At 38.0% G+C, this 27098-nt stretch overlaps 1 protein-coding gene and 1 pseudogene across 2 annotated transcripts; one reads left to right on the top strand and one right to left on the bottom strand.

Moving 5' to 3' along the window:
* Positions 1 to 256: 256 nt before the first annotated feature.
* Positions 257 to 22072, bottom strand: LOC122061703 (50S ribosomal protein L24). Of its 2 annotated transcripts, XM_042625120.1 has the most exons (6): positions 21607 to 22071; positions 20533 to 20632; positions 20345 to 20440; positions 12615 to 12718; positions 12302 to 12438; positions 257 to 572 (listed from the first exon to the last, which is right to left on the bottom strand). In XM_042625120.1, exons 2-6 carry the CDS (start codon positions 20590 to 20592, stop codon positions 490 to 492), a joined length of 480 nt encoding a protein of 159 aa, XP_042481054.1. In that variant the 5' UTR covers positions 20593 to 20632; positions 21607 to 22071; the 3' UTR covers positions 257 to 489. The 2 variants fall into 2 exon arrangements, with proteins under 2 accessions (XP_042481054.1, XP_042481055.1); XM_042625121.1 differs by lacking the exon at positions 20533 to 20632 and having other exon boundaries at positions 21607 to 22072.
* Positions 22073 to 24670: 2598 nt separating this feature from the next.
* On the top strand, positions 24671 to 25566 carry LOC122060770 (annotated as a pseudogene).
* The last annotated feature ends 1532 nt before the right edge of the window (positions 25567 to 27098 follow it).

Here is a 27098-nt window from a genome sequence, read left to right as displayed (position 1 = left end):
TCGTCCAATGTTTCTCTTTGTTGCACATCACAAAAGCCTGCCTACCGTTCCACGAAATCAAAAACCTTAAGTAGTTCAAGCAACTAACTGGCGACGCCAACGCCAGCTACCAAGTTCAAAGCCCCTTGACCTCCCTCCCATATGGTAATTAATGAAGCTGTCTGTTGTGGCAACACCCATTATTCCAGTTGCAGAGGCAAAGAATATGAAAAATCAAACACGCAATGATTTAGTAACCCACTGAACAATCAAATAATGAGATTCTCTTAACCCATGTATATATATTATTAGAAAAGAAGATGTGAAAGGCCACATCAGGTGGAATGTTCACACATAACAGATGAAGAGTATATGCAATGGCACAATTGAAGGAACTCCCACAGTATCCAAAGTGTAGGACAGCTTATATACAATAAATTTTGACATCCACACACCTATTACCTGCCTACTACACATTATGACACAGGGTAAATCGAATTTTTATTCTTCTCAAAGGTCAGGCATCCCCTTTCCAGTTTTAGCATCATATGTCTTCTCCACAACAAGCTCCATCGGAGAATCTTTGGGACCAGCTGCAGAGCAAAAAAAAAAAAAAAAAAAAAAAAGAACCATGAGTTTATCCCAAAAACAAATGTATACTGCATACACATTCTGCAAATTCCTCCAAATTAACATACTAAAACATAATCTAATGAGTTGTGAACACCATCACCCACTTATCTCTTCATTAGTGGGTTCTGATGTTTAATGGGATCAAGGGAAATGTCTAGGGCATTTCGGACATCCGTCAATAGTTATGATATAGAAGCACCCAAAGAAAAACTTGCTCCTAATTTAATTTACAGATTCCAGACCTCGCACATGTGGGAGTCTCATGCACCATGTACATCCTTTTTTTTTTATTCATTGGATGTCTATTTGCCTGGGAAGAGGAGAGCCTTTTCACCAGTCTGGGACAGGTGCATCACCTCACCATTGCATCAGTTTAGATAGATCACAAAAGGATTTACGCCAAATATAAGGGGAGAAGAAATTAAATTCACCCAACTTTAACTTTCCAGAATCTTGGACTTTAACCTCTGTGGCTCAACCTCAGCCACCTTTCAGGACTACTCCATCCTGCATCACCCAATTTCCATCTGGTGATGTTGAAATCACTTTTGACCGTAGATTCAATAATACTCGTAGATCTACTTCTTCTGTGATTTCTTCTTCCTCTGAGTTTTCTATATACCAAGCACCTGCTCGTGCTTCAACATCTTGAGCTCAGAGCGAGATATTTGATGGAATAATTAATCTCCAGGGTACTAATCGTACACCTACCCAGGTTAATCAACCTGTCTATGGTCCTCCTCTCAGGGAACCTTCTCAGGCTAATCAACCACCTATTGCTCCAATTGATACGGAAAATGGGTCTTCATCTCCAACACTCTCTGATATGCAAGCACCCTTGGGAATTCATATGCTTCATATCACTAAAGAGCCAAAATTTCAGATCAATAAGCGATTCCTTATTCAGGAATATAAGTTCACTAGGAATGCTGAAAAACGTCGGATCTTTGAAGAACACTATTCCAATCCTCAGTGGCAAGAGCTTCATGAAAAATGGGTTTCTCATATGGAAACTCATCAAATAAACCTCCCATTCTTTCAGTGGTTAAAGATATACCTTATGGAAAAAATCACCTAGCCATCCACAGGTGAATGAGATCAACAAGGCATCAACCACTTATGTCACCAAAGAGGGAATAGAAATGGAATCCGTTCATCCTCCTCAAACCTTAAAGATAGGAACTAATCAGATGGCTACTCCTCTCAAAACTTCAAGTTATACCTCATCCCCATTGACTGAATCTCATCTTAGTCAAGTTGTTGAACAAAACGATTATACTAATTTGTGTCTTAAGTCTATAGAAAGCCAGACTGATCGTATAGAGACGATTGTAGACTCCTTAAAGGCTTCTACCCCGTCTACCTCTTATGCTAAAATTGAGCATATCCAAAAGCCAATTTGACAAACCCCTGCTTCTCAACCTAAAAGCAACCAATCTATCCTATTTAAACCTCCTCATGTTTTAGATGTCCCAATTAGAAAGACTGAGACAACCATCATTGATGAAATTGTATCTCGCCTCATTCAACTCCAGGTTTCTAAGGACAAAGCAAGCTATGACTCTTTCTCTTGCTGAACCTTCTGATTCTGAGATTGAAATCGCTGAAAAGGAATTTCAATCTATGCTTCCCTCGCTACTTAAGTCTGATTATTCCCGATCATGTCCCCAAATGGTATTAGAGCCAAATTGAAAGTTGCCAAAGTCGTAAAGACCATTCAGTTAGTAGTATTTCACCCTTGTCATATAGACCTTCACCCAAGTCATATTGACCTACACCCAAGTCGTACTCAGCTGTGTTGCCGTGGATAGGCGTTTGAAGGCGTAATAGTATTGACAGTAAGCGGTATTGACAGAAGGATATATAGACCGAAACCTTTATTGACTCGAAACTCTAAACTATGGCTTCATACTTTAGGTCCAGTTCGAGAAGATCATCTTCCTCTGAGCCTAGCACAACCGGAAGGACTTAAAATCCAGTCCATAATACCAAAGAAGTGCTTTTCAAAAACTTAGAAGCTACCATTAATAATTATACCATTCCCCGAATACCTGAATCTAAGGTATATTATAAAGGGACTTTCGCTTTCATAGTGACTATGTCATAAAAACTAGCAAAGGCACCCATACTCTTCTCTCTGACCAAGAACAAATCCAACTCCTGACCAGTTCTCAAATTCAGAGGCATAGAGATCGTGGATTTAAGTTTATCCACATTGGATTAGTGCAAGTGGCACTAAAACCCTTAACTCTTCTAGGGTTAAATAGTGCAGTTTTTTATGCTGTTAGAGACGCCAGAATGCTTGATTTTAATGAATCTCTAATGGATACAGTTGAAACCAGTCTCTGTGAAGGACCAGTCTATTTTCAGTGTAGACCAAATCTTACTATGTCCTTAACAGATACTAATATTCTTGATGGTACGATCATTTCTTTGAAGACTTATGGATATCGTATCGCTCCGGGAACTCAAAATCTCGCAATGATTTACCGTATCTTATAAAGTAATGACTACCGTTGCTCATAATGCTAAGGTTATAGATCCTCATGGGAAAACTGTGTGTTTCCAGGCAATGCTTAAGGAAAATGGCTTGATGGTTCTTTCAACTGAAGAGTCATTTCTCTTAAAGGCAATTGACCAAATTACTGATCCTGCTACTAAGGCTCAATTATTGCATGAATACATTACCTTAGTAAAGGATAGCACTCGGTCCAGCCCAGTTCCGGCTACACAGCCTGTGGTTCAAGATTATAGCTTTAAAACTATAATCAATCGAGTTAAAACTACTTCTTAAGCCAGTGAACCCACTATTCAGGAACTTCGAAGAGATCTCAACGAAGTTAAAACTGAAGTTAAGAGTCTTAAACAAAGAATTCACACTCTTGAATTATATAATGAACACCAAATGATTGAGCCAGACTTCAAAGAAGAAACTTCCTTTAAGGATCTACTAGCAACTCAAAATACAGTAGCTAGTACCCCTGCAACTACTGCTGCAGTTTCTTCTGAAGAAGCTCAAGTCCTAACTATTCAACAGGTTCAAACTCATCAATGGCATATAATGATTGATATTGTTATCAATCAAGAGTTTAGCCTAAAAACCATCGCCTTAATAGATTCAGGCGCTGATATAAACTGTATTAATGAAGGATTCGTACCTTCGCAATACTTTCAGAAGACCACTCAAAAGCTAGTTACGGCTGATGGATATAGAATGCAGGTTGAGTATAAACTCCCATCTGCTTCTATCTGTAATAATGGACACTGCCTAAAACTCCTTTTATAATGGTAAAAGGACTGTCTCAATTTGTTCTTCTAGGCACTTCGTTTCTATCCCAGCTGTATCCATTGAGGATTGATACAGTCGGTCTTCACTCTGTGGTTAATAATCATCCTATTACTTTTCATTTCATCGAACCCCCTAAGGTTCATACAGTGAACGAAATTCGGACTCAAATTCAGTCCAAAGAGAAATTCATATGCTCTTTATTATCTGAAATACAACAAAAGAGCATTCAACAGAAAATTGATGATCCTACCTTTCAAGTGAGTGTTAAAAACTTTCAAGCTCAACTTGAAAAAGAAGTTTGTTCTAAAATCCCTACTGCATTTTGGTCTCGAAAAACACATATTGTTACTCTTCCATATGAAGATAATTTTTCAGAGAACCAAATTCCCACAAAAGCTCGGATAGCTCAAATGCCTGATCATTTAAGGGAAACTTGTCAGAAGGAGATTTCTGAACTCCTTGCTAAAGGTCTTATTAGACCTAGTAAATCTCCCTGGAGTTGCACTGCCTTTTATGTAAACAATAATGCTAAAATTGAACGTGGTGCACCTAGGCTTGTAATCAACTATAAACCTTTAAATAAGGTTCTTAGGTGGATTAGGTACCCTATTCCTAATAAAGGGATCTTCTCAATAAATTATACGCCTCAAGCGTATTCTCTAAGTTCGATATGAAATCTAGGTATTGGCAAATTCAGATAGCAGAAAAGGCCAGGTATAAGACAGCTTTTGTTGTCCCATTCGGTCAATACGAATGGAATGTTATGCCTTTTGGCCTTAAGAATGCTCCCTCTGAATTTCAAAATATTATGAATCAAATCTTTAATCAATATTCATAGTTTATAATTGTGTATATTGATGATGTCCTTATTTATTCCCAGGACATTGCCCAACATTGGAAACACCTTAATATTTTCCTTTCTGTTATTCGTCAAGCAGGATTAGCTATCTCAACTAAGAAAATAAAACTATTCTAAACTAAAGTTCGTTTTTTGGGACACTATATTTCATTTGGTTCTACTATTCCCATTGAACGAGCTATTCAGTTTGCAGATAAGTTCCCTGACGAAATAACAAATAAAACTCAACTCCAAAGGTTTCTTGGTAGCATAAATTACATTGCCGAACTCTACAAGGATTTAGCAAAGGATGCCAAACCTTTGCTTAACAGGTTAAAACAGCAGCCTGAACCATGGACAACTGTATATACTACCGCTGTCCGAAAGATAAAACTCAAAGCCAAGGAGCTTCCATGCTTAAACCTAGCACGACCAGATTGTTTTAAAATCGTTGAGACTGATGCATCCGAATTCGGATTCGGAGGTATCTTGAAGCAAAAATGCCCTAACCTTCCAAATGAAGTCTTTAGTTCGTTTTACTTCAGGCACCTAGAATTCTACTCAACAAAAATATTCCACAATAAAAAAGGAGATTCTTTCACTTGTTTTGTGTATAACTAAATTTGAAAGTGATCTTCTTAACCAACATTTTCTTGTTCGAGTAGATTGCAAAGCGGCTAAAGACACCCTCGAAAAAGATGTTAAGAATCTGACCTCTAAACAGATCTTTGCTCGATGGAAGTCGCTTCTATCTGTTTTTTATTTTAATATTGAATTTATTAAAGGAGACACTAACAGCTTACCTGATTTTCTCACCTGAGAATTTTTGCAGGGCTCCTAAGCAGAAGGCCATCATCCCTGCCTCTCCTAATAAAGATGTTGTCTCCTCTTCTTCTAGGCAACTTCAAGAAAACCCCACTCCTATTTCATCTGTCTCCTGCAACAACCTTAAATAAGGCTGTTAATAATTCTCCCTTCATAAAAACCAATTTTATCCCAGTCATTCCCATTGAAAATATCCACCTTCGTCACACCCCCTCAGAACTCACTACCATTTACCTCCGCGACCATTTCCATCTATCTTCTAGTGATAAAACTCGTTATTTCTATGAAAGAATTCTTGAAGAAACTCAAAGTGCTAATATTCAGCACTCCTATAGAATTGCTCAGGTCAGGGCTTATTCAAAGCTCAATATATTAAACATCATAAGAGATCGAGAATGGGGACCTTCGCCCTCATTCAAACGAGAATTTCATGATGTCTATGGCCTTAAACTTAGGTCATATGATTATGCTGATTATGTCAAAGCTTGGGACATGATATTCTTACATCAGAATGATCATGAAACCCATTCCTGATTTGTGAAGTTCCGACTTCAACGCACCTTATTAGGTGTGCCAAACTGGTTTAACAATGGTTCTTCACCTGGGGACCACCTTCTTCGGAGTTCCTTCCTGCAGCTCTTCAACAATCCATTACTAAATTCAAAGAGTTCAATCAACCTTTGGACTACCGGGCTCTCTTCGTCCAATTCTTTATATTATACGAATTACCCTGGATTCTTCAATGGAAGTCGGATGTCTACTGATCAATTCGAAGAATGGAACTATGTTCCCCAAATTGAACGATATATTATGGTTAAATTGTGGGATAAATTCGATATTTCACCTTTAACTGATTCGCGATTTGTGCCTAAAAGAGGCATTGGTTCGGATCTGCCCACTTGCATCTTCTTCAACAACGGCAGCCCAGACGCCCCTTTTTAACATTTTCAATACTACTCGGCGTCATCTTCCGTATTTATCGGATGAGTAGATCTAAGAGTGAATTTTAACCGCTATCAGGTTTAATATTCAGCCCGACAATCCGGCCCTGTCATCATCCTCATCTGCATCAACTCTTCCTCTTTCGAATGACGGCAGTCAATTCGCTCAACGGCCTGATATTTAATGGCCCAGATTAAAAATTAAAAAAATTAAAAAAAAAAAAGAGGAAAGGAAAAAAGGAAACTCAGTGCCGTGCTAATCAGACACGCCATTCTGATTCTTGCCAGATGTCAAGCATCCACATCTAATGCCATTCAAGTTAGACTAACGCCTTGGCATGCGTCACGCAGCACTATAAGCATATTATAGTGAGTGTCATAGGTGGACACTTTAATAATTCACCTAACTAAGACTCTTCTGGAAAACAGTGGGCCATCCCACGTGGAATGCCAGAGAACCTCATTCGTGGCTTATTTTCAGTCACACATCTGGACTACAAGACTATAACTTTCGGCTGAAGCTTATCAGCTCCCGACAATAACCTCACACCTTATTAAGTGTACCTAACTTGTGATAAGAACACCTTATCTTTAGCAGTTCAAATGTCACATCTGATTGGTTTGATGCCTACTCTACGCCAACTCTATCAAGGCCCATCAATGCATCTCCCAACTAATTTTGAAGAAGTTTTGATGTCCGCCATCTATAAAAGAAAGCTCACCATTCTTGGAAGGCACCACGGAAAAAAGATTAGGAAGAATATATTAGTATTATTAGTATTATCCTTTGTGTTTAGGTTTGTGAGAGTTGTGTGTTTGTAAAAGAAAAGTCTGTGTGTTGTGTACAAGTGTTTGTGTGCAATTCTGTAATTCAAAACCCATATGTAAGTCTTGCTTTCCTTAAGCTTTAATTTTCATATATTATGCTTGCAATTAGAAAGTGTAAAGAACAGCTTTATTTACTAGAGAATCTGTTAGATATTTCTTCTGCTTTAATCTATTTCTCTCAGCTTCTTAACGAAGAAACCATCAATTTTGCTTAAATCAAATCTAGAAAAAGGCAAATTCTTTGCCTTCTTGCTTCCCTTGCTGCTTAAGTCTGATTATTCCCGATCCTATCCCCAAACTTTACCATTTGAGCAAATAAAGGAGGTAAACCAGAGATAAACTTTTCTTTCTATATGGAATTGTTACAGTCATCTCTAGTAAAGACTTTAGCAAAAAAAAACATCTCTATACCATCTATAATGAGATAGTGTAGGACATCGAAGATTCATAAGTTGTTCCCTTGTTCGATAAGCTAAAATTTCTGCTGGTCCAACAAAATGGAGAGTTATAGTGTAAACCAAAGTGCTTACCGCATCTTCTTGATTAACATAGATTGTTCGTTGGGCGAAAGAACCATCAGCGAGTTGCTCTGTTTGGTTATACAAAACACTAGTAACAGCACTTAGGATTTGATTTCGAACTTCTTCGGACAGATTGAAATCCCACCAACCTCGAAGTTGGTAAAAAACCGGTTGCTATCATTTTAGCAATAGCCGAATCGGTCGTTTGATGTTGTTTAGCCATTATGGGAATACATAAGCATCTACTTTAGAAGATTGATGATTTGATATTCAAATAGTCCATCAATATTCCATTCAAGTATAGAAGTACTGTCAAATGTAGCTGGCTCGCCTTCCATTTCAAATTGGAGATCAACAGAAGAAGGCCGAGGGTAGTAGTAGTTTGTCGGTGCTGTAGGCATAACTTTATGAGCTTTCCTCATAACTCGATTAAGATGAGGAATTGGCTCAGGAATTGCTATCTGTTGAGGAAGAATAGATTGAAATTCCCTTTCAACGATTTCAATCTCAGAATCAGAAGGTTCAGCAAGAGAAAGAGTCATAGCTTGCTTTTCTTTGTCCTTAGAAACCTGAAGTTGACTAAGGTGAGATACAATTTCATCAATGATGGTTGTCTCAGTCTTTCTAGTTGGGACATCTAAAACAGGAGGAGGTTTAAATAGGATAGATTGGTTGCTTCTAGGTTGAGAAGCAGGGGCTTGCCAAATTGGCTTTTGGATATGCTCAATTTTAGCATAAGAGGTAGACGGGGTAGAGCCTTTAAGGAGTCTACAATCGTCTCTATACGATCAGTCTGGCTTCCTATAGACTGAAGACACAAATTAGTATAATTGCTTTGTTCAACAACTTAACTAAGATGAGATTCAGTCAATGGGGATGAGGCATAACTTGAAGTTTTGAGAGGAGTAGCCATCTGATTAGTTCCTATCTTTAAGGTTTGAGGAGCAGGATGAACAGATTCAATTTATGTTCCCTCTTTGGTGACATAAGTGGTTGATGCCTTTTTTATCTCATTCACCTGTGGATGGCTAGGTGATTTTTTTATAAGGTATATCTTTAACCACTGAAAGAATGGGAGGTTTATTTGATGAGTTTCCATATGAGAAACCCATTTCCCATGAAGCTCTTGCCGCTGAGGATTGGAATAGTGTTCTTCAAAGATCCGACGTTTTCCAGCATTCCTAGCTGACTTATATTCCTGAATAAGGAATCGCTTATTGATCTGGAATTTTGGCTCTTCAGTGATATGAAGCATAGGAATTCCCAAGGGTGCTTGCATATCAGAGTGTTGGAGATGAAAACCCATTTTCCGTATCAATAGGAGCAATAGGTGGCTGATTAGCCTGAGAAGGTTCCCTAAGAGGACCATAGACAGGTTGATTAACCTGGGTAGGTGTACGATTAGTACCCTAAAGATTAATTATTCCATCAAATATCTCGCTCTAAGCTCGAGATGTTGAAGCACGAGCAGGTGCTTGGTATATAGAAAACCCAGAGGAAGAAGAAATCACAGAAGAAGTAGATCTACGAGTATTATCGAATCTTCGGTCAAAAGTGATTTCAACATCACCAGATGAAAGTTGGGTGATGCAGGATGGAGTAGTCCTAAAAGGTGGCTGAGGTTGAGCCACAGAGGTTAAAGTCCAAGATTTAATTTCCGACCATCTAATACACCGGGGCACAAAAATTTGAGACCGGTTAGGATTAGTCTGGAAACACAGTTTGCCCACGAGGATCTATAACCTTAGCATTAGGAGCAACGGTAATCATTACTTTATAATAGATACGGTAAATCACTACGAGATTTTGAGTTCCCGGAGCGATACGATATCCATAAGTCTTCAAAGAAATGACCGTACCATCAAGAATATTAGTATCTGTTAAGGACATGGTAAGATTTTGTCTATACTGAAAATAGACTGGTCCTTCACAGAGACTGGTTTCAACTGTACCCATTAGAGATTCATTAAAATCAAGCATTCTGGCATCTCTAACAACAGCAAAAACCGCACCATTTAACCCTAAACTTAAGTTGGTGTCTGAATCATTTTTCCAATATCCTGGTTTTCAATTTTGCTTCTCTGCTCATCAAGTCATGTATTGGATCCGGAGCTGACTTAGATTCCTAACTTTGAGAAGGAAGCAATGTAATAACGTGAGCATACTGTGGATATACAACGGTGCCAAATCGCAAATCTCTTTACCAAGATGGAATAATCTTCGAGTTAGGACAGTATTTCTCAGATGAGGATTAGGGAGTTACTTCCACAGCCAATTTCTCAATAATTCTAAGATGGACCTCAAAGAATGGCAATCACCTCAGTCAATATCTCAACCCACCAATGATTGAGTAATTCCCAAAAATGCAGAAAGATCTTTCCAAGAACAATTCCTAAAATTTCCATTAACTCCAAAAGGGGTAGCGCTATCAATGAAGCACCTATCCAATTTGACTAAGAATCACTAACCACTCGAGGAACTAGAGTTGACAGTACAGTTCCAACCTCTATCAACTATAGAAATCATCTATGGATGCGCAAGAGGCATCCGGGTTTATATCAATTCAATAAATTGTTTAGGCCTGCAACAGATCACATCCTCCAAGTGCTCCAGACAGTCGACCTGAAACACACATACCCTTTACCAAAAAAGTGAAGAAAGAACTAACAACTCCCCCAACCAAAAAATAATAAATAATTGGAGAGGTTGAACCACACCTTTGTCATAAAGCAACACATGAAAATTTAATTTTCAGATTCCCCCTTAATCAGTTCATAAAAAAAATCTTTATATAGTAAAAGAAGCAGAGAAACAAAACACAATCAATGTAGAAATTTCAAAGTTGTGGAACAAAAGATTTCAGCAGGAAGCATAACTTGATCAGGAATCTTCCCTCAAAGATCATTCACCATCACAAAGTGACAATTCCATTTTCTTGAAAGGCATATTCTACAGTGCTAGCTGACCAAATTTTAGCTAAAGCAAGAAATTGTTACCTTCAAATCATATCATCTCCTATCTAAACCTGCCTTAATGTTAACCTCGTTATTTGTACAAGTCATCCTTGAAGTTTAAACATTAATCCCACAAGCTAAGTGATGCAGTCAAGACTTGCCAATTGGGTATAAAAGTCCTAATTTTGGGCTGATGGATGGATTCTATGGGTCTTGGGCTACTTGTTTATAGGACTAATTTTGAAATGGACCTAAATTATAAGCCCTATAAAGTAAGGGTGAATTTGGTACACAAGATTAGAGTTTTGTATATGAGTTAGATTAGGATACTTAGGACCTGTTTGGTAACGTTCTTTTGAAGTATTTCTGCCGTTCTTTTGTTCCTCTGGAACAATAAAATAACAGAACATGTTTGGTAGCACCGGTTCATTTTTCTGTTCTTTTGTAATGGACCGGGCAACTTCCCTCAACACTCTCCGCAGTTCCTGTCGTCAATTAGCTTCTTCACTGCATCTTGGGTTTCTCTCATTTCTGTTTAAAAAATTGGGGGTTATGCAGGAGTGCAATGAGGGATTTGTTTGGTTTGGAGCTATGATGCTATTGCAACTGGGATGCAGTCGGTAGGAAAAACAAGGGATTATTATGTTGCACCTCAATTTGATTTGAATCTGAACTATTTCCAGAAAATTCAAATTTAGACAATTTCAATCTGAACTATTATAACCCTAGCCTAAGAATCCTATCTTGGTCATACATTGTTCACTCCTCTTTTTTTTTTTCTGCATCCAAGCATATATAGATTCAATTGGTCATCCTGTTGTGTATTATTATGCCGCTCCTCAATTTGATTTGCTAGAGACCACTACTTCCTAGTTCCTACATTGTTGCTCATTATTTCTATGCACACAGATGCAGTTTTCCCAGTTTGCATCCAGAGTTAGAATATGAAAGTAAACCTATGTACATGCAATCTGTTCTACACCCTACACCTGATTCTATTACATGTTAATGCCTATACTTTCACCTGCAGCTAGTTACAGCTGGTCCCATGATTCAATAACCAAGTTTGTGGCCTAGATGGGAGCTTATTCTTTCACTCTTGCAACTATATCAAGAAAATAAAACAGCTGGATTTCTTAGTGATCTGAACGTTTGTTGAACGATATTTAATACTCTCATTGTTATCTATTCAGTCCCAATCCTGTTATATCGATTCCCAAAAGATCCTGGTTATAATTGCAGTTCTTCCTTTCAAGATTCTTTCTAGAATATTGAACTACATTATTAAGGCATTAAACAGGCTAACCTAGTGCATTAAAATAAAGATGGCAGCTCAATAACAGTTGATACCAGTTCTTTTGATTCAAATTAAAATTGGTTATAAAGATTCAGAAATGTTATAAATTTGACTATAACCACCAAAAGGCCAACAAGTAAAAAATGTTGAAGCCACTTCAGCAGTATTGGAAAATTATAATGAAGTTGAATAATACCTATAGTAGGTCTCAGAGTGGTCCTAACTTTTAAGATCTCTGGACGGGGAATAATGGCCCCTGATGCTCCTTGACCTCTTGAAACTCTTACCTTTGTACCATCTTCTAGGTATCTAACTCCAACCTTACAAGGCTTCCTACACAAGTTTAGATATCAAATAACACAATCAAAATCTAAATCCATAACACCACCATTGGAACAAAATTAATACAAACCAAATGGGAGAAAAAAAAAACTTCCACTTACTTTCAGGTGGCAAACTCAAAAAATAAATAAATAAATAAGTTTATCTGCAATATGAAAACAACATACCCTGTGACTGGGTCAACAACTTGAACATTTGAGGCATGAAGAGGGGCTTCAACCGTAAATATTCCACCCTCATGACCTTGTCCTTGCTTGATATGTTTCTTCACCTGTAAAGGCAAGATTTTGTAGCATAGACTTTCAGTCCTCTACATAGAACGGTAAAAGAGAAAGAATGGGAAGAAATAACAAGAAAAACTTTCTTCTAAACCAGTGTTTTCTTTTTTTCTTGTTCTTGTTGTTGCTGTTTAAATGGGGTCAAACCAAGAAATCTGCAGAAACATTAATAGGTAGCACAAACAAATAAAAATACTCAAGCACAAAGGAATCATTGGGAAGGGTAAGAAAATATTTTGGGAAGAATTACAAACAAAATCATAAAATTCAACAAGAAGAATGAAGCATAATGAAAGTGTAAACCCAAAATTTGACAATTTGATATTACAAGATCCGTAGGAACATTACAACAATAAGGTTGCATCATTCATCCAACCATCATTAACATAAACAAAAGTCAGGCATAATTTTTAATGGGGGAAGTATTCTCTGTAATGTAGGACTAGGATAGGGGTCTAACCCAGCCTCAACTGCAGGAACTTTTAATTAAAGAACTACCCCGTAACACAACAACAGTGCAATAACAAAATTGAACTAAATAGGCTAAGATCAGTCCAATCGATCCCAATAAATCAACTAATTCTGCAACTGAAAATAACTAGGGTTTAAGGACTTAAATCCCCAGCTAATGATACCAATTCAATGAAGAATAAACCAGCAATCAAACATCAATAATCAGAACAACTCAAACCAACATTCTGGACAGAGATTAGAATAGACCAGAATTGGAGAAATACTCATATCTCAAGATCCCCTGGTCTGATTGACTTGAAAACAGGGTCAAACCTCTCTCTTAATACACCCAACAATTGATCAAAACGGGAGGGCCATCGGCTGGCTGGATCTTCAGAACAGAGTAGGGGGGTAGGGAGAAATCTGGAGATTTCCAGAACCAGAATTCAATCAAAGTTTCAGATCTCTTACCTGATTCCTTGCAATAACCTTGAAAATAAGAGAAGAAGAAAACTAGAAGAGACCTCTTGGGCTTCACACCGCAAAGAGTCAATTGGATCAATCACCAATTCCTTCAGCCTTGATCAAACACAAGACCACCACTTTGATCACACAAAGCAATCTCAGAAGAGCAATGGCAACATAGCTTTTTCATTCATAAAATTATTCTTGGCTTAGGAGCCTTCTCTTCTTATTTATAATAATGATGGGGGTTACATTAAATAGAAACTAACTTTAGTTTCTAAAAACTGAAAATAGAAACTAAGAGTTAAAAATACTAAAATTAGAAACTAAATAATAAACTAAATAACCCCATCAATCCCCAACTAAAAAAGAAACTAACTAGTAATCCCGCACTCAATCATAGAGCCCATCTTTTAGACCCATAAAAGTGGCCCAATACACTCCAAACCACATGGACTGAAGGCCCAACACATATACAACCCAACCCTAGGCTTATTCCTAATAAAACAAGCATATTTCGGTTATTAATTTGCATCACTCTGTCCAGGAGCGTGGATCCTACGCTTGTGCGAGGCCCCAATCAGCCCCCCAGGCCCCCTTTTCGTTCAATCTACGGGAGGTAGAGAGGTGATTTTATAGGGAGGAGGAGAAGGCAGAAGCAAGGGTGCAAGCACTAGAGCCATGCTCCTGGACAAGTAATTGTTTTCCTTTTAAATGTGTTAACCTACCTAATGTAGATCTAAAGACCTACACTAATGTAGAACTAGAATCACAAGTGATCCTAATCCCAGGAAGGATCTGAAATTCTGGCTGAATAGAGAAGATGTCCTCCAATATGCTTGGTTCTAACTCTCAAACACTCTCTCACAGCAAACAAATAAAAGGAAAATAAGAAAAGAAAGAGAATTCGATGGAGGGTTGAGAAGAGGGAAGAAGAACTAGCGAATGGGCATCTCACCCAACTGCATCCCACAGCACAACATAAATCATCTTTTTTTTTTTCATTAATAAATTTATGTTCAATGTTGTAGCCCCTTACAAACTTATATAGAATACTCAAAACTGAATCAAACACTAAAAAGGAAAGGCCTAACCCAATCCTTAACTAACTGGGAAACTTAGAGTGACTAGAAAACTGAAATAACAAAGAAAACATACTCAAAACATGACTCTAACCAAACTAATAAATTAAATCCCGTTATCCTACTTTCTACCAATATTTTAGGCCCATTAAAGTGGCTCATTACAAAGAAAACCCATGGGATCAAAGGCCCAACACACACATAACCCAACCGAAGGTTTATTTGCAATAAAATAAGCTCATTAAGTAACTTATCTACATCATACACTGTACGAAAAAGACCAAGAGAGGCCAACTGGTGGCCTAGCTACTATTTTCAATTCTGTCTCGTTTACTTAGTTTATTTTCATGTCGTTTTTGTTTAATTCAATTGAAACGGTTCTATGTGGTTCAATTTAAGTTGCAAGTAATTAGCAATTGTTTTTCTTTCACTTCCGTTCATTGTTAGTGGAGTCCACATCACTCCTACGGAGCGTAGACTATGCACTTAGGATGTGGTTGTGTCTTGCATAAGCTAAAGTCGGTTAAGGTTTCCCCACCCTGCTCTAACTCCTCTTTTCTATTGCTCATGTTCCAAAGCAACTGTTCTAATTTAGGATTTGATGATTATTTCATCTTCTATTCTGCCACTAACAAGTCAAGTCCTGAAATTTCTGCCAATCACAAGTTCTAATTCAGATTCATACACAAGGCATTTTTTGCATGAATCATAGTTGTCATGGCACCAAGGTGGACCAAGGCGGTGGAGGGTTGTCTAAGCGCTTAGGCGAGAAGGCACCCGCCTTAAGGCAAATAAGGCGACCAAGTGTTATTTTTTATTTTCCCTATTTTCTAACATTATTTGGTAAGCTATATATACCTTGAATCATAAAAAAATAAAAATAAAAAAAGGAAAAAGCCACATCAAGTCATTAAAAATCAACATTTAACCACATCAAATCATAAAAATCAACATTAAGTCACATTATGGTATGACAAATCAACATTTAGAAACATGCTTTTGTTCTAAAATAAGTTTGATTGGTCAAATGATTTTATTTTTACATGAGACTTTTTGCATTAGGTATAACATAAAACCAGTTTTCCAACAAGTCCAAGATTACTTAAATATGTGTTGTAATGACAAAGTTATGCTCCGGCCAAACTTATTTTAAAATGCACGAATGCTGTTAAAATCGCATGAATGAAAATAATTTTATGGATATCAAAACAAAAGATTATTTTACTAAAATTTTGGTTTTTAGCAATGTTTTAACATGATAGGATCTATAAAATTTTCATAATTGAGAAAAATCCCAGCATTTAAAAGTTGAAAATCGCCCCTATAACCAAAATCCAGTTTTTGTTCTTGGGCTATGAGTTGACTTTTTATTCTTTTAGAATTTGATTTTTAAACTATTTTTATTGGATTCAAATAGGGGGTATTTGCTTATTTACGAACAATATCTTAAGTAAATGAAAATATTTACTTAAATGATATTTAACATAATAAGTGCCAAACACAAGGCGACGTGCAGTGCAACAAGGAGACTATCGCCTAGGGCCCAGACAAACCGCCTGAACGCCAAGTAGTCGCCTTGACAACTATGGCATGAATTCTGTTTAGAGCAATCCAACCATTAGAATCATACCATATTTTGATCAGGTTATTTGAGTTTTCCTATTCTGCCTCTACCCTCTTTAACTACTGGCTGTTTTAAGGCCTACTTACTGACCCGATATTCTGTTTATTGATGGGTTTTGATTGCTGTTATCTAATCCACATGCAGGATTGATTGGTAGTTCAAACGCTAATCCTGATTTCTGTTTTAACTTCTGAAAGTACTATTTTAACCTTATCCCTATTCTACTAGGATTACCTTGGTATTTGCTGATCTGATCATTAAATCAATCTCAGGTTTCCAGCAAGTATTCCTCTCGCTATATGTTAAACTCTATTTGACTTTTAGCCCATACTACCCTTCTGATTATGAGTTTTCTACTATCTCCCTAACCTAAACTTTTCTTTGAATAAAGATCTTATTTATTGGCACTGTTTGGAGTCTTCAAATACAGTTGTACCTTAAGTTTAATGTAGTATTGTATTTCAGATATCAAAATAGTACCAAGAACAGGATCAAAATACAGAGAATAAATTCCAGATTTAGGAGAAATTAAATCGCACAAAATCCGATGGTTAGAAGGGGCTGAAACTCAAATCAAGTTTTACAAACAAGGGAAGAACACTTGCTGAAATTCTTAGGTTGGTCCAAGGGTTGGATCAGAGGTTAAGAGCTAATCCTAGTAGTGTAGGACAAGGGTATATCAATAATTTCACATATCATATTGAAATTCAGCTAACAGGAATATGAAGACCAATTGATTCTGAACATATACTATAAATCTCAACAAGATCAGATTAGTAAAACCAGAAAATCGATGCACAATTCTAAAACAGAATTCAACTTAAGAAATAGGGGCAGAATAGGTATATGGAAATAATCCAGATCAATAGATCTGATCTGCCTGAAAGTCTGGTCAAGATCCTCTTTTAGGGTTTACAATAACTCCTAAAATTTTGAAGATGATCCAATAGTAGGATTCCCTCAAATTAAATTCGTGTCGAAAAAACTTGCATATGAATTCCAAATCAGATAAGGAATTGCAGAAATTTCAGAAGAGCACTTACTTGCTTTAATGGATAAGAAGATGGAATAAGAAGAAGAATAATAAGGGAAGAGAAGGGCACCAGGGCTTCCCACCGCAGGGTGTTTGGATGTATCAAACACAAGGTTCTTCACCAATAAAGTAGAGAAGCAGCAAAATGCTTTCAATCAAAATTTGTGTACAATGCTGGACCTCCTTATAAACTTATATAGAAGACTCAAAATAGATTCAAAAACTGAAAACGAAAAGTCTAACCCAATCCTTAACTAAAAAGGTAACCTAAACTGACTTAAAACAAGGATGGACTTATAGAATCATAATCCAGCCTAACTAAAACACTTAATAACTATTAAAATAAAGAAATAAAAACATTAACCCATTGAACTGAAGGTCCAACACAAAAAAAAAAAAGAACAGAACATTAAGTTAAGCAAGTACTCCTCTAAATTTTCTGCAATTCCTAGTTTAATCAAGAAGTCTTTTTTTTTTTTTTTTTTTTTGGAATGAATGAATTACAGTTAGAGGAAATCTGGCCATCAGATTATCCTCATCTTTTGATAGGTTGTTCTAAAACCTAAGTAAAGCCCTCAACCAGAAGTTTTCCCTGATCAGACCTGCTGATCTGGACTTATGCTGAAGTTCCAATATTTTTAATAGAAGCTCTGTCCCCCCTGATTACTGAACTAATTTTCTAGTTCTAATGGTCTATTGTTGCTGTTATTTATGTCATGTCTAAGAATCGACTGACCATTACATTCCTAAGTCATGATGCTGAACTCAAGCAGATTTACTTACCTTTGTGGTCGGTGGATAAGTAGCAACAAAATAGAAATACTAACATTGAACATTGTTACGCCAATTTCTAACCATATCTGTGAATGATTATTCTATAACCCTAAGTTTCACAGTTCCTCCCCCACCCCCTGGTTCCCACAAAAATTCTACATCATCGTCATTTCAAGGTCAGTCATTCTGAATTCAACAGGATTTCAATTCTAACCTTGAGCCACATGAGTGGGGAGCTCATGCAGGCAACTAATTTTAGTCCTGTGAAATTCATGAGGAGATACTTCAAGATTTATGTAGAGTAATACTAGCCTGCAACTTTTTTAGGAAAGACAACCCCCACCAAAGGGGTGGGGGAGATGAACTCATATCATTACAATCTACTTACATTCAGGTACCTTTCTGGGTGAATATTTTTCCTACACACCATAAAAAAAGAGAGTTCTTGTGCACTTAAGATTATGTTTCATGGAACTGAAATTGAAAGGACTGGAGTGGAAATTCATAAATCCTTTGCTTATATCTCCCCAAAAAATGTGGTTCGATGAATGGATTTATGGATGAAGCAAATCAAAGTAGTACTTTGCATCCAGATTCAAAATTAAAAATCACAGCTAATTTATCCCCCTCTCCTCCCCATAGTTGTCATGGCGTCACCTAGGCGCCGATTTGGCGTCCCGGCGGAAAATTAGTAGCAAATTGGTGGACCGATTTACTTCAGTCACAATTGGCGTGCGCCATATCAAGATTGGCATCGCCAAATCGGCATCATGGACGTCATTTCACGATTAGAGTACATAACGGTCGTTTTCTGTACGCATTTATTTTTTATTTTTTTTTTCAAGTTATTAACATTGATTCTCTTTTTTATATTGTTATTGGCAAATTAATGGCAGGTGTATTATGCTTTGATACACGCCACTACATGTGAACAAGTGTAAAAGCCCAAATTCCTCATTCCTCAGCCTCTCGAGTCTTCGACTCTCAACTATGAAGTGTGAAACCCTCGAGACCTCGACTATGAACCCTCAACAGTGAAAGTGAAATTGTTCTTTGTTGTTGGCTCCGATAACTCTCAATACTCTCCGACGAGTATTGATATGACGCCGACAGATCACAGGTCGTGGCATCCTCATTTGTCGACAGGTCAGGTAAGTCTCTACGGCTCTACTCCTCTTCTTTAGTTCTTCTTCTTCTTCCCTAATCCTCTTTTTTTTTTTTTCTCTCTTTTGCCGACTTTTGCTTCCTCTTCGTCTTCAATTCTTCTTCTTCATCCTTAACCCTTTCTTCTTCTTCCGTAAAACTCTGTTTTTTTTTCCCCAACTGTTCTTCCTCTTAGTCTTCACTCTTCACTTCTTCTTCCGTAGTACTCTGTTTCCCCCCCCCCCGACTGCCCGACTGTTCTTCCTCTTCGTCTTCACTCTTCACTTCTTCTTCCGTAATACTCTGTTTTTCTTTCCCCCAACTGTTCTTCCTCTTCGTCTTCACTCTTCGGTTCATCTTCTTCCATGATACTCCGTTTTTTTTCCCCGACTGTAAGACTGCAAGTCTTCAATAATCAATAATGGTTAACAACCAAAAAAAATATCTTTAAGTTTTCTTTCGGATTTGAAGGAACCAGATTAAACACATCCATTGAACTGTGCTTCTGCTGATAAAAAAAATGCACTTGTCCATCTTGGTTTGCTTTCCTGATTGATTGTTGAATAACATGTTGCGGGTCCCTATCCTTTTTCAAGGAGTCAGTCACACATTAAATCCTGCCAATAAGTTGATTTTCTATGACTTTATGTACATGTTAATTTTTTTATGAATTGATGTATAACTGTATAAGTCAATAATTCATGTTGATTTTTGATGTCTTGATGTGGCCATGTTGATTTTTTACAATTTGATGATGCTTAAAGTTGATTTATATATGTTATAGGGTATATATTGTAAGCCTTGTACGATAATAAATAATTTTAGAAAATAGAAAAAATAAAAAATAACACGAGCGATTTGACCGCCATGGCAAAGCCATAACGGGCGATTCATCACCGAATCGATTAGCCACCCCTCCACTGCCTTGGATCGCCATGACGCCGAGACAACTATGCTCCTCCCCCAAAAATAAAATTAAAAAATGACTATTTATTGACCAAATAAGTTCCCACAAGGGAGGGAAAAGAATCAGAGATGAAAGTACCAGATTTTTTGCCTCTACAATAACACGATTCTGAGAGCGAATGACACGCTTGATCACACCAGTCTCACCTTTATCTTTGCCCCTTATTATCATCACCTGCAAATAATTCACAGAAAAGTGAAAAATCAAAATCAAATAAATTGATGAATGATTAGAGACAAAGAGGATTGGCTCGGTTGATCTGATACATTGTCTCCTCTGAGAACCTTCCAGTTCTGTATAAGCTTTTGTGCAGCTTTCCAACCCATCCATACAGAAGAAGCAACAGACTTTGGCAAACTATAGCACCTGCTTGAGATAACTTAGTGTAAAGTAACAAGAGAGAGGCGAATATAGGGTGTTTAACAGTTTAGAATTCATCCTAACTACTCTGTATTAGGGTAGATTGTTTGTGGGTAAATTCTGCAATTTCATTTTACAGGAAAGTTTTGAAACAGCTAGAAACAGAAAAAAGGATATGGATAAGTTTGTGTTTAAAGAATTTTTTGCATAAAAATTCAGGAGAAAAAATATGGATATATATTCAATTTACAGGTGACATGCTCTTACACATACTGCCAAAAAATGGTCCTTTCTCAAGCCATTATGATAGTGCCCTGTGTATGTATATACAACAACAAATAACCATTTTTTTTTTCTTTTAATAGAAAGTTTATGAGGAACCATTTTCTGAAATAGAGAGTTTACAGAGGAACCAACAGGACAACAAAGTTAAGAGGAAAAATAAATAGAAGAAAATAGTTAATGGGCAGTGCCTTTATAGATGTTGCATTTTCTCCTCTTGGTCCTAGAAAAATACAAGAAATTCCATTCAAACAAGTAGCAGAAAAAAGCCCTCCATGTTGCAATCTCATTCAGGTGGCAACCATGTTCAAAATTTCATTAAATTAGCTGGCAGCCAAAAATAGAGTACAATCAGACAGAACCTTTGCATGCACAAACAAAAATCTAAAAAACAGTAAAAAAAAAAAAAAAAAAAAAAAAGAATCACCGTGAACCGTTCCACGTAAAGTTGATATAAGAATTTCTTCTTATCAAATTTTACCAAAAAATGTTTAAAATTTTGAGAACAGAGATAGAGGGAATCCTATTGAGCGGGAGAGTTTCTGGGACAGAAATATGGAACGGGTGGGAGTTGAGATACATCAAGGGGAGTGTGAGGTCCGAGACAAAGAAGTAAAGAATCGAGAGATAGCAAGAAGAGATGAAAGGAAGTAACTCAGAGAGAGAGAGAGAGATGATCAAAAGGCTTAATGGCTTACCTTTAAGGCTTAAACGTCCGTCGACTGAAGCTTGAACTCCGAAACGTCACGATTTGCACCGGCGAGGTTTTACCAATCCCCCACTGTGGTTATCCCCTGAAAGAGAGCGAGGAGAAGAGGAAACTACGAAGGAATCAGGGTTTTTCAGGTTTTCCGCTTATTTACCCTCTTTGATCTTTGCATTTGATCTTCAAATAGGATTTGTCACAAGAATCCTTTAACCTAGAGGAGAGCTTATCCCATTTGTCGAGAAACTGCTTCTGATTGCAAAATTTTCCAAGGGCAATAAGAGCCTTTTGATATAATTCTCCAAGTGACAGTCGGTCAATGGTATGGCCTCTTGTTCACATAGTTTTGTTGCTTTGCTTCATAGCCAAGTGGTTCTGGATGATAACTGGGAAAGTCCTCCAATATGATAAAATCTGGAGGACATACGATGTCCTCTGACCCAAACGCAGAACACAGAAATTTCCTCGGATCTTTGAGGGTGCAAGTCCAGGCCTAGATGGCGGTTCGGCCGGGGCAAATGTGAGTAGTGAGCATGGTTTGGGGAATTGGATCAGATCGGATCGACCTGAATCAGTCTGATTGGAATTAGTATTGACTGATCTTGATTCTTGACTGATACCTTATCGATGGATCAATACAAACAACGGTAATCCGTAAGAATAATATTTTTTTAATTGAACTAAAGGGTAATTTTATTCGATTTGAATCAATATTGACTTTGACCGATCCTGACCCGTCTTATCCAGCTTTGGTAGTGAGTCCAATCCAATTCCAATTAACAAATTAAGGAAAAATAGAATGTGCACCTTATGCATATTTCAATATATTCCCCACACATATAAATTGTAGTCTATACGAACACTCTCTAACACACTCTCTTACTGTTCACCATGAGGTAAGCTTGCTTAACGAATGATAGAATCCCTTTTTTTTTTTTTTTTTAGCAACAATTCATTCAGATAAAAGACATGAGTTACATAAGATTTCATTATTTATCAGAACAGGAAATCAAGGAGTCGAATATGACAAGTTCGTTGTACAAGTGATTAACAGAGCCTTCCAAGATATGGGATGGGTGAAACCAATAACTTCCCTATAAATACAGTTGTAAACATAACTTTCAATAACAAGTGTGAATTCCTCTTTCACAATAGAAGGGTAGAATCCAAATGGGCATAAGAGTAACGCATGTCAGACACGAAGTATCACAGTATGCATACGGCCCAACACAAGTCAGACATAGAGTGTCACAATATGCTTGCGGCCCAAAGCAAGATCAACTACCAAAGAGGCCGAAGATGACGCCGCCGTCGAGAAGAAACTCAACTATTCCTATAATAGCAACGACGATGACGGCATGAAGCAAACCATCAACTCCAAAGTCAGCACCATCATCACCCAAAACAACTCAATTCCTGCCACTTGCCACCCATGTCATAACCAACAATAAAAACACAAACACCACCAAGTCATCCAACACAGCCCTTCTTGATGTCGGCTCCAGTGAAAACTCCCGCATTGGTGCCCATTGAGATCCCAAGAATGAGATCTGAAAGAGCATCCTAGGTGCTGAAGGTCTGGGCGAAAAATGTCGTTTTGAACAATTTCTCTGGTGAAAGTGAGGGCCAAGCCCCGTGGAGAAGCAACTTGGGTTCCAAGTTTGAAACTGTCAACCTAAACGTAAGGAGCATACGGTGGTGCCTGCTTCGGCAACGATGGGTAGGGGACCATAGCTACCACAACAAAAGTGATGAATACCCCCTTCTTCACTTGAAAAAGGCAATACCCACGTCAAAGCACACCACCATTCTTAGTTGCTCCTTCACCGGTGATTGGGAAGGCGAGGTAATAGGCAGTTTGAACTACATAGAAGGTGCAAGGGAGATATCGAGGAGGTTCAGGGCCAAGAAGATTATAACTGCAAGGGGGCTCGAGATGCATCATCATCTTCGTCGTCGTCATTGGCGACTTCTTCATCATCACCAACAGGACCACCACTCATGGTAAAACGTCACACAAAGGTAGCAAAACGTAACATGCACAAAGGCAGAGAAATGAGAAATTAACAGGCATAGTGACAAAGAAATTAACATGCAGAGCAGAGGTTTGGGGTTTGGGGAGGTGGTATTCAGCTACAGAGAAAACTCTAACCCGTAGCGATGTGTGGGGGGTGGTATTATGCTTTCTCTTTCTCTTTGAGTTTTTTAGTTGAGAATCGAGTCACGACTTTTGATCTAGTGAACAATTGAGATGATGGAAACTAGGCTTTCCCACCTTTGTTCCAATTATATTTTTTGAAATTTTCGTTTATTTCGGGCGATTCTATAATTGAAATTTACCTATTCATGGAGGCGGAGGTGGCGATCAAAGGGGAGGGGGTGGTGGTGATTGTTGTGTAAAACCTTATAGCTAAATATACCCAAATTTTTGATATGATATTGTGAATGAATTGAGATGGGATATGGGTGAAAGGTCAATCCCTTCACCCACTACTTGAACCAAATTGGATTTTATAAGGTTGATACCTTTAAAAGATAAGTTGATTATTTTAACTTCACAGGTTTAAGTTGAATAACTCATAAGGGTAAGATGGTATTTTCATTCAATCATTAACAACAGACTACACTGCCAGTTTCATGGATCTTCAAGTAAACTTTTCAAACTTTTGGAGTGTGAAGCAATCTGGCCATTGTAGGGGTGTCCAACTAATTAAACCAAATAGAGAATTCAAGAGAAAATTACGACACCACCCCCTGAACTTTGGTCATTAATCAACACTCTCCCCTATACTTTTTAAAATGACAAAGACACCCCCTATAAATTAAAAAAATAACAAATCCATCTCTACCGTTAGCCATCCTTGTTAAGTGATGAAAGAACTATTAATTAGTTTGTTAAATGCTCAAAACACCCCCACTTAATGTGACATTACTAACTTACCCTTATCCTTTCTTCTAAAATCAACTCCATCGATTCCTTCTTTAAACAACCGTTAGGTTTTCTTTGGACAGCGGCGACCTGCAATTATCGGTTCTCTAGCCTCCGGCTTAGGTTCATGTCTAATATCAGCATCGAGAAGCTCGCTCGTGTCGCCTTCCACCACGAGTTCTATCGCTATGTTCGTCACAATGCCCCTTCTCTTCATGCCAAGGTTGGTGCCCAAACTGAAAGCTTGCTTTTGCTCTTAGCCTTCATCATTCTCATCCTCATTTCATTTTTTTCTTTCATTCTTTGATTCTTCAATTGGAATAGTAAGGACGACCTTTTATTGTTTTTTGATTTCGTGTTCAATTTCAGGTTAGCAAGTTCGTCATTGTTGTTCAAGAAGAAGATGATGCTGTTATCTACTGTGGATCCAGTTAAAGCGCCTAAGATTTTGGCTGACATTGTTGAGTCCGTTGTCGCAGCTATTTACATTGATTGTAATTACAACCTCAAAGCTCTATGGGAGGTATCTATTATGTATTTTTTTTTCTCCTTTCTCATGTCTTTTCATCTTCATCTTCTTCTGGTTATTGCCCTGGTTCTTTTTCTCAGGTTTTTGAAAGACTTTTGGAGCCAATTGTTACCCTTGAAATCTTAAACAATAAACCACAGCCGTGTGACCGTGTTGTTTGAGTTATGCCATAAGCAGGGGAAGCAAGTGGACATTAAGCAGTGGAGGAAAGGATCCAAGACTATTGCTAGTGTTTACATTGACGGGAGCTCATTGGCTCCAGTTCCTCAGATCGAAAGGAAATTGCCAAGCTTGATGCTACAAAGGAAGCTTTGCATAAGCTGTGGGGATTGGAACCTTTGGAGACCGAGATTGTTGGTGGCAATGGAGCTAGCGAGATTGAGGGGGCTAAGTGCAAGTTGAATGAGACATGTGGAAAGAAGAGGTGGTGTCAGGCCATGTATAGGTATGGACTTCCATTCTTCTTGGAACTTAATTTTACTTTCATCTCTTAAAATATGTTGTACACTAAAGCTCTTACTTTCCAATAGGGAAGAAAAACCCTAAATTTACAACCATTGAAGACGAACCTTTGTCGGAGGGAAGGGATAGACACGAACCTTCACCGGAGGGGAGGGGTGACACAAACCTACACTAGAGGCTGGAGAACCGATAGTTGCAGGTTGTCACTGTTGAAAGAAGAACCTAGCGGTTGTCCAAAGAAGGAATTGATGGAGATGATTTTAGAAAAAAGGGCAAGGGTAAGTTAGTAATGTCACATTAAGTGGGGGTATTTTGAGCATTTAACAAACTGACTAACAAATTTTTCATCACTTAATAGGGATGGATTTGTCATTTTTTAAATTTATAGGGGGTGTCTTTGTCATTTCGAAAAGTACAAGGAAGGGCATTGATTAAAGACCAAAGTTTAGGGGGCGGTGTTGTAATTTTCTCAAAATTCAATGAAAATATGAAATGAAATAGAGTATGTGTTTGATATATCAAGAGTTTTGCCCCATAAAATTTATTTTTGTTGAGTAATAAATTAATGGGAAAATGTCTTGAAAGCTAGCAGGACACCCTAGAATCAGGTGTGCTAGCAAATGTAGACCGTTGGATTAGATAAACTACATTAATACCGTTAGATACCTGTTGTCTTAGGTAATTTACCCAGCCTGACGTTGTACGGTCACTCTTCTTCTCCCTCACTTGCTCCGGCAATTTTCCATCTTCATAGCCGCACCCGCAGCCGCTACCATTGCCACTACTGCAGCAAAAACCAGGGGAAAAAAAAAACTATGCTGCTGCTGCAGCCGCTGTCCGAGAAGAAGAAACGCAAAAAGCTCAGAGAGAGAGAGAGAGAGAGAGTTCAGCTTTGGATCTTTAGTTGATTTCAGCCATATGAATCGTGAATAGTAAACTCCCCCCCTTGTATGTTTGATTTCAGTTTCTCCTAGATTCATTTTTGTATGATAGGCTACAGCCGCTGCACCGTAGCTACTTTGGATCCTCCATTGATTTCTGCCATGGATCCAGAATAGTAAGCTTTTTTTTTCCCCTTGTATGTTTGATTTCAGTGTCTCCTATATGCATTTTTTTTTTATGATAGGTTGTAGCCGCTGCCTCTGTCGCTGTGCAGGAAGAAGAAAGCTCAGAGAGAGAGGAACAACAAAAAGCAGAAAAAAAAAGAAGAAGAGGACTGAGCTGCCTGCCGCTGTCGCTGCCGCGGTCCAAGAAGAAAAAGCTATGAAAAAATAGAGGAAAAAGAGGGTTAGAGAAAGAACTGAGATGATGCTTCCGCTGTCGCCGCCGTCGTAGTAGCTGCCGTCGTCTAGGAAGAAGAAAGCTCGGGGGGGGGGAGAGAGAGAGTAACAGCAAAAACCAAAAGAAAAAAAGAGAGTGCAGTTGTTGCCGCTGGCCGCTGTCGCTGCCGCTGCCATCACTGGCCGCCGTCGCTACCACTGCCATCGCAACTGCAGCCGCTATCCAGGAAGAAGAAATATCAGGGGGAGAGAGTAACAGCAAAAACCAAAAAAAAAAAAAAAAA

Source organism: Macadamia integrifolia, chromosome 14, assembly GCF_013358625.1.
Source record: "Macadamia integrifolia cultivar HAES 741 chromosome 14, SCU_Mint_v3, whole genome shotgun sequence".
NCBI classification, from domain to species: domain Eukaryota; kingdom Viridiplantae; phylum Streptophyta; class Magnoliopsida; order Proteales; family Proteaceae; genus Macadamia; species Macadamia integrifolia.
Note: the sequence above shows the minus strand (reverse complement) of the source record. Positions and strands in the feature narration are given on the sequence as shown.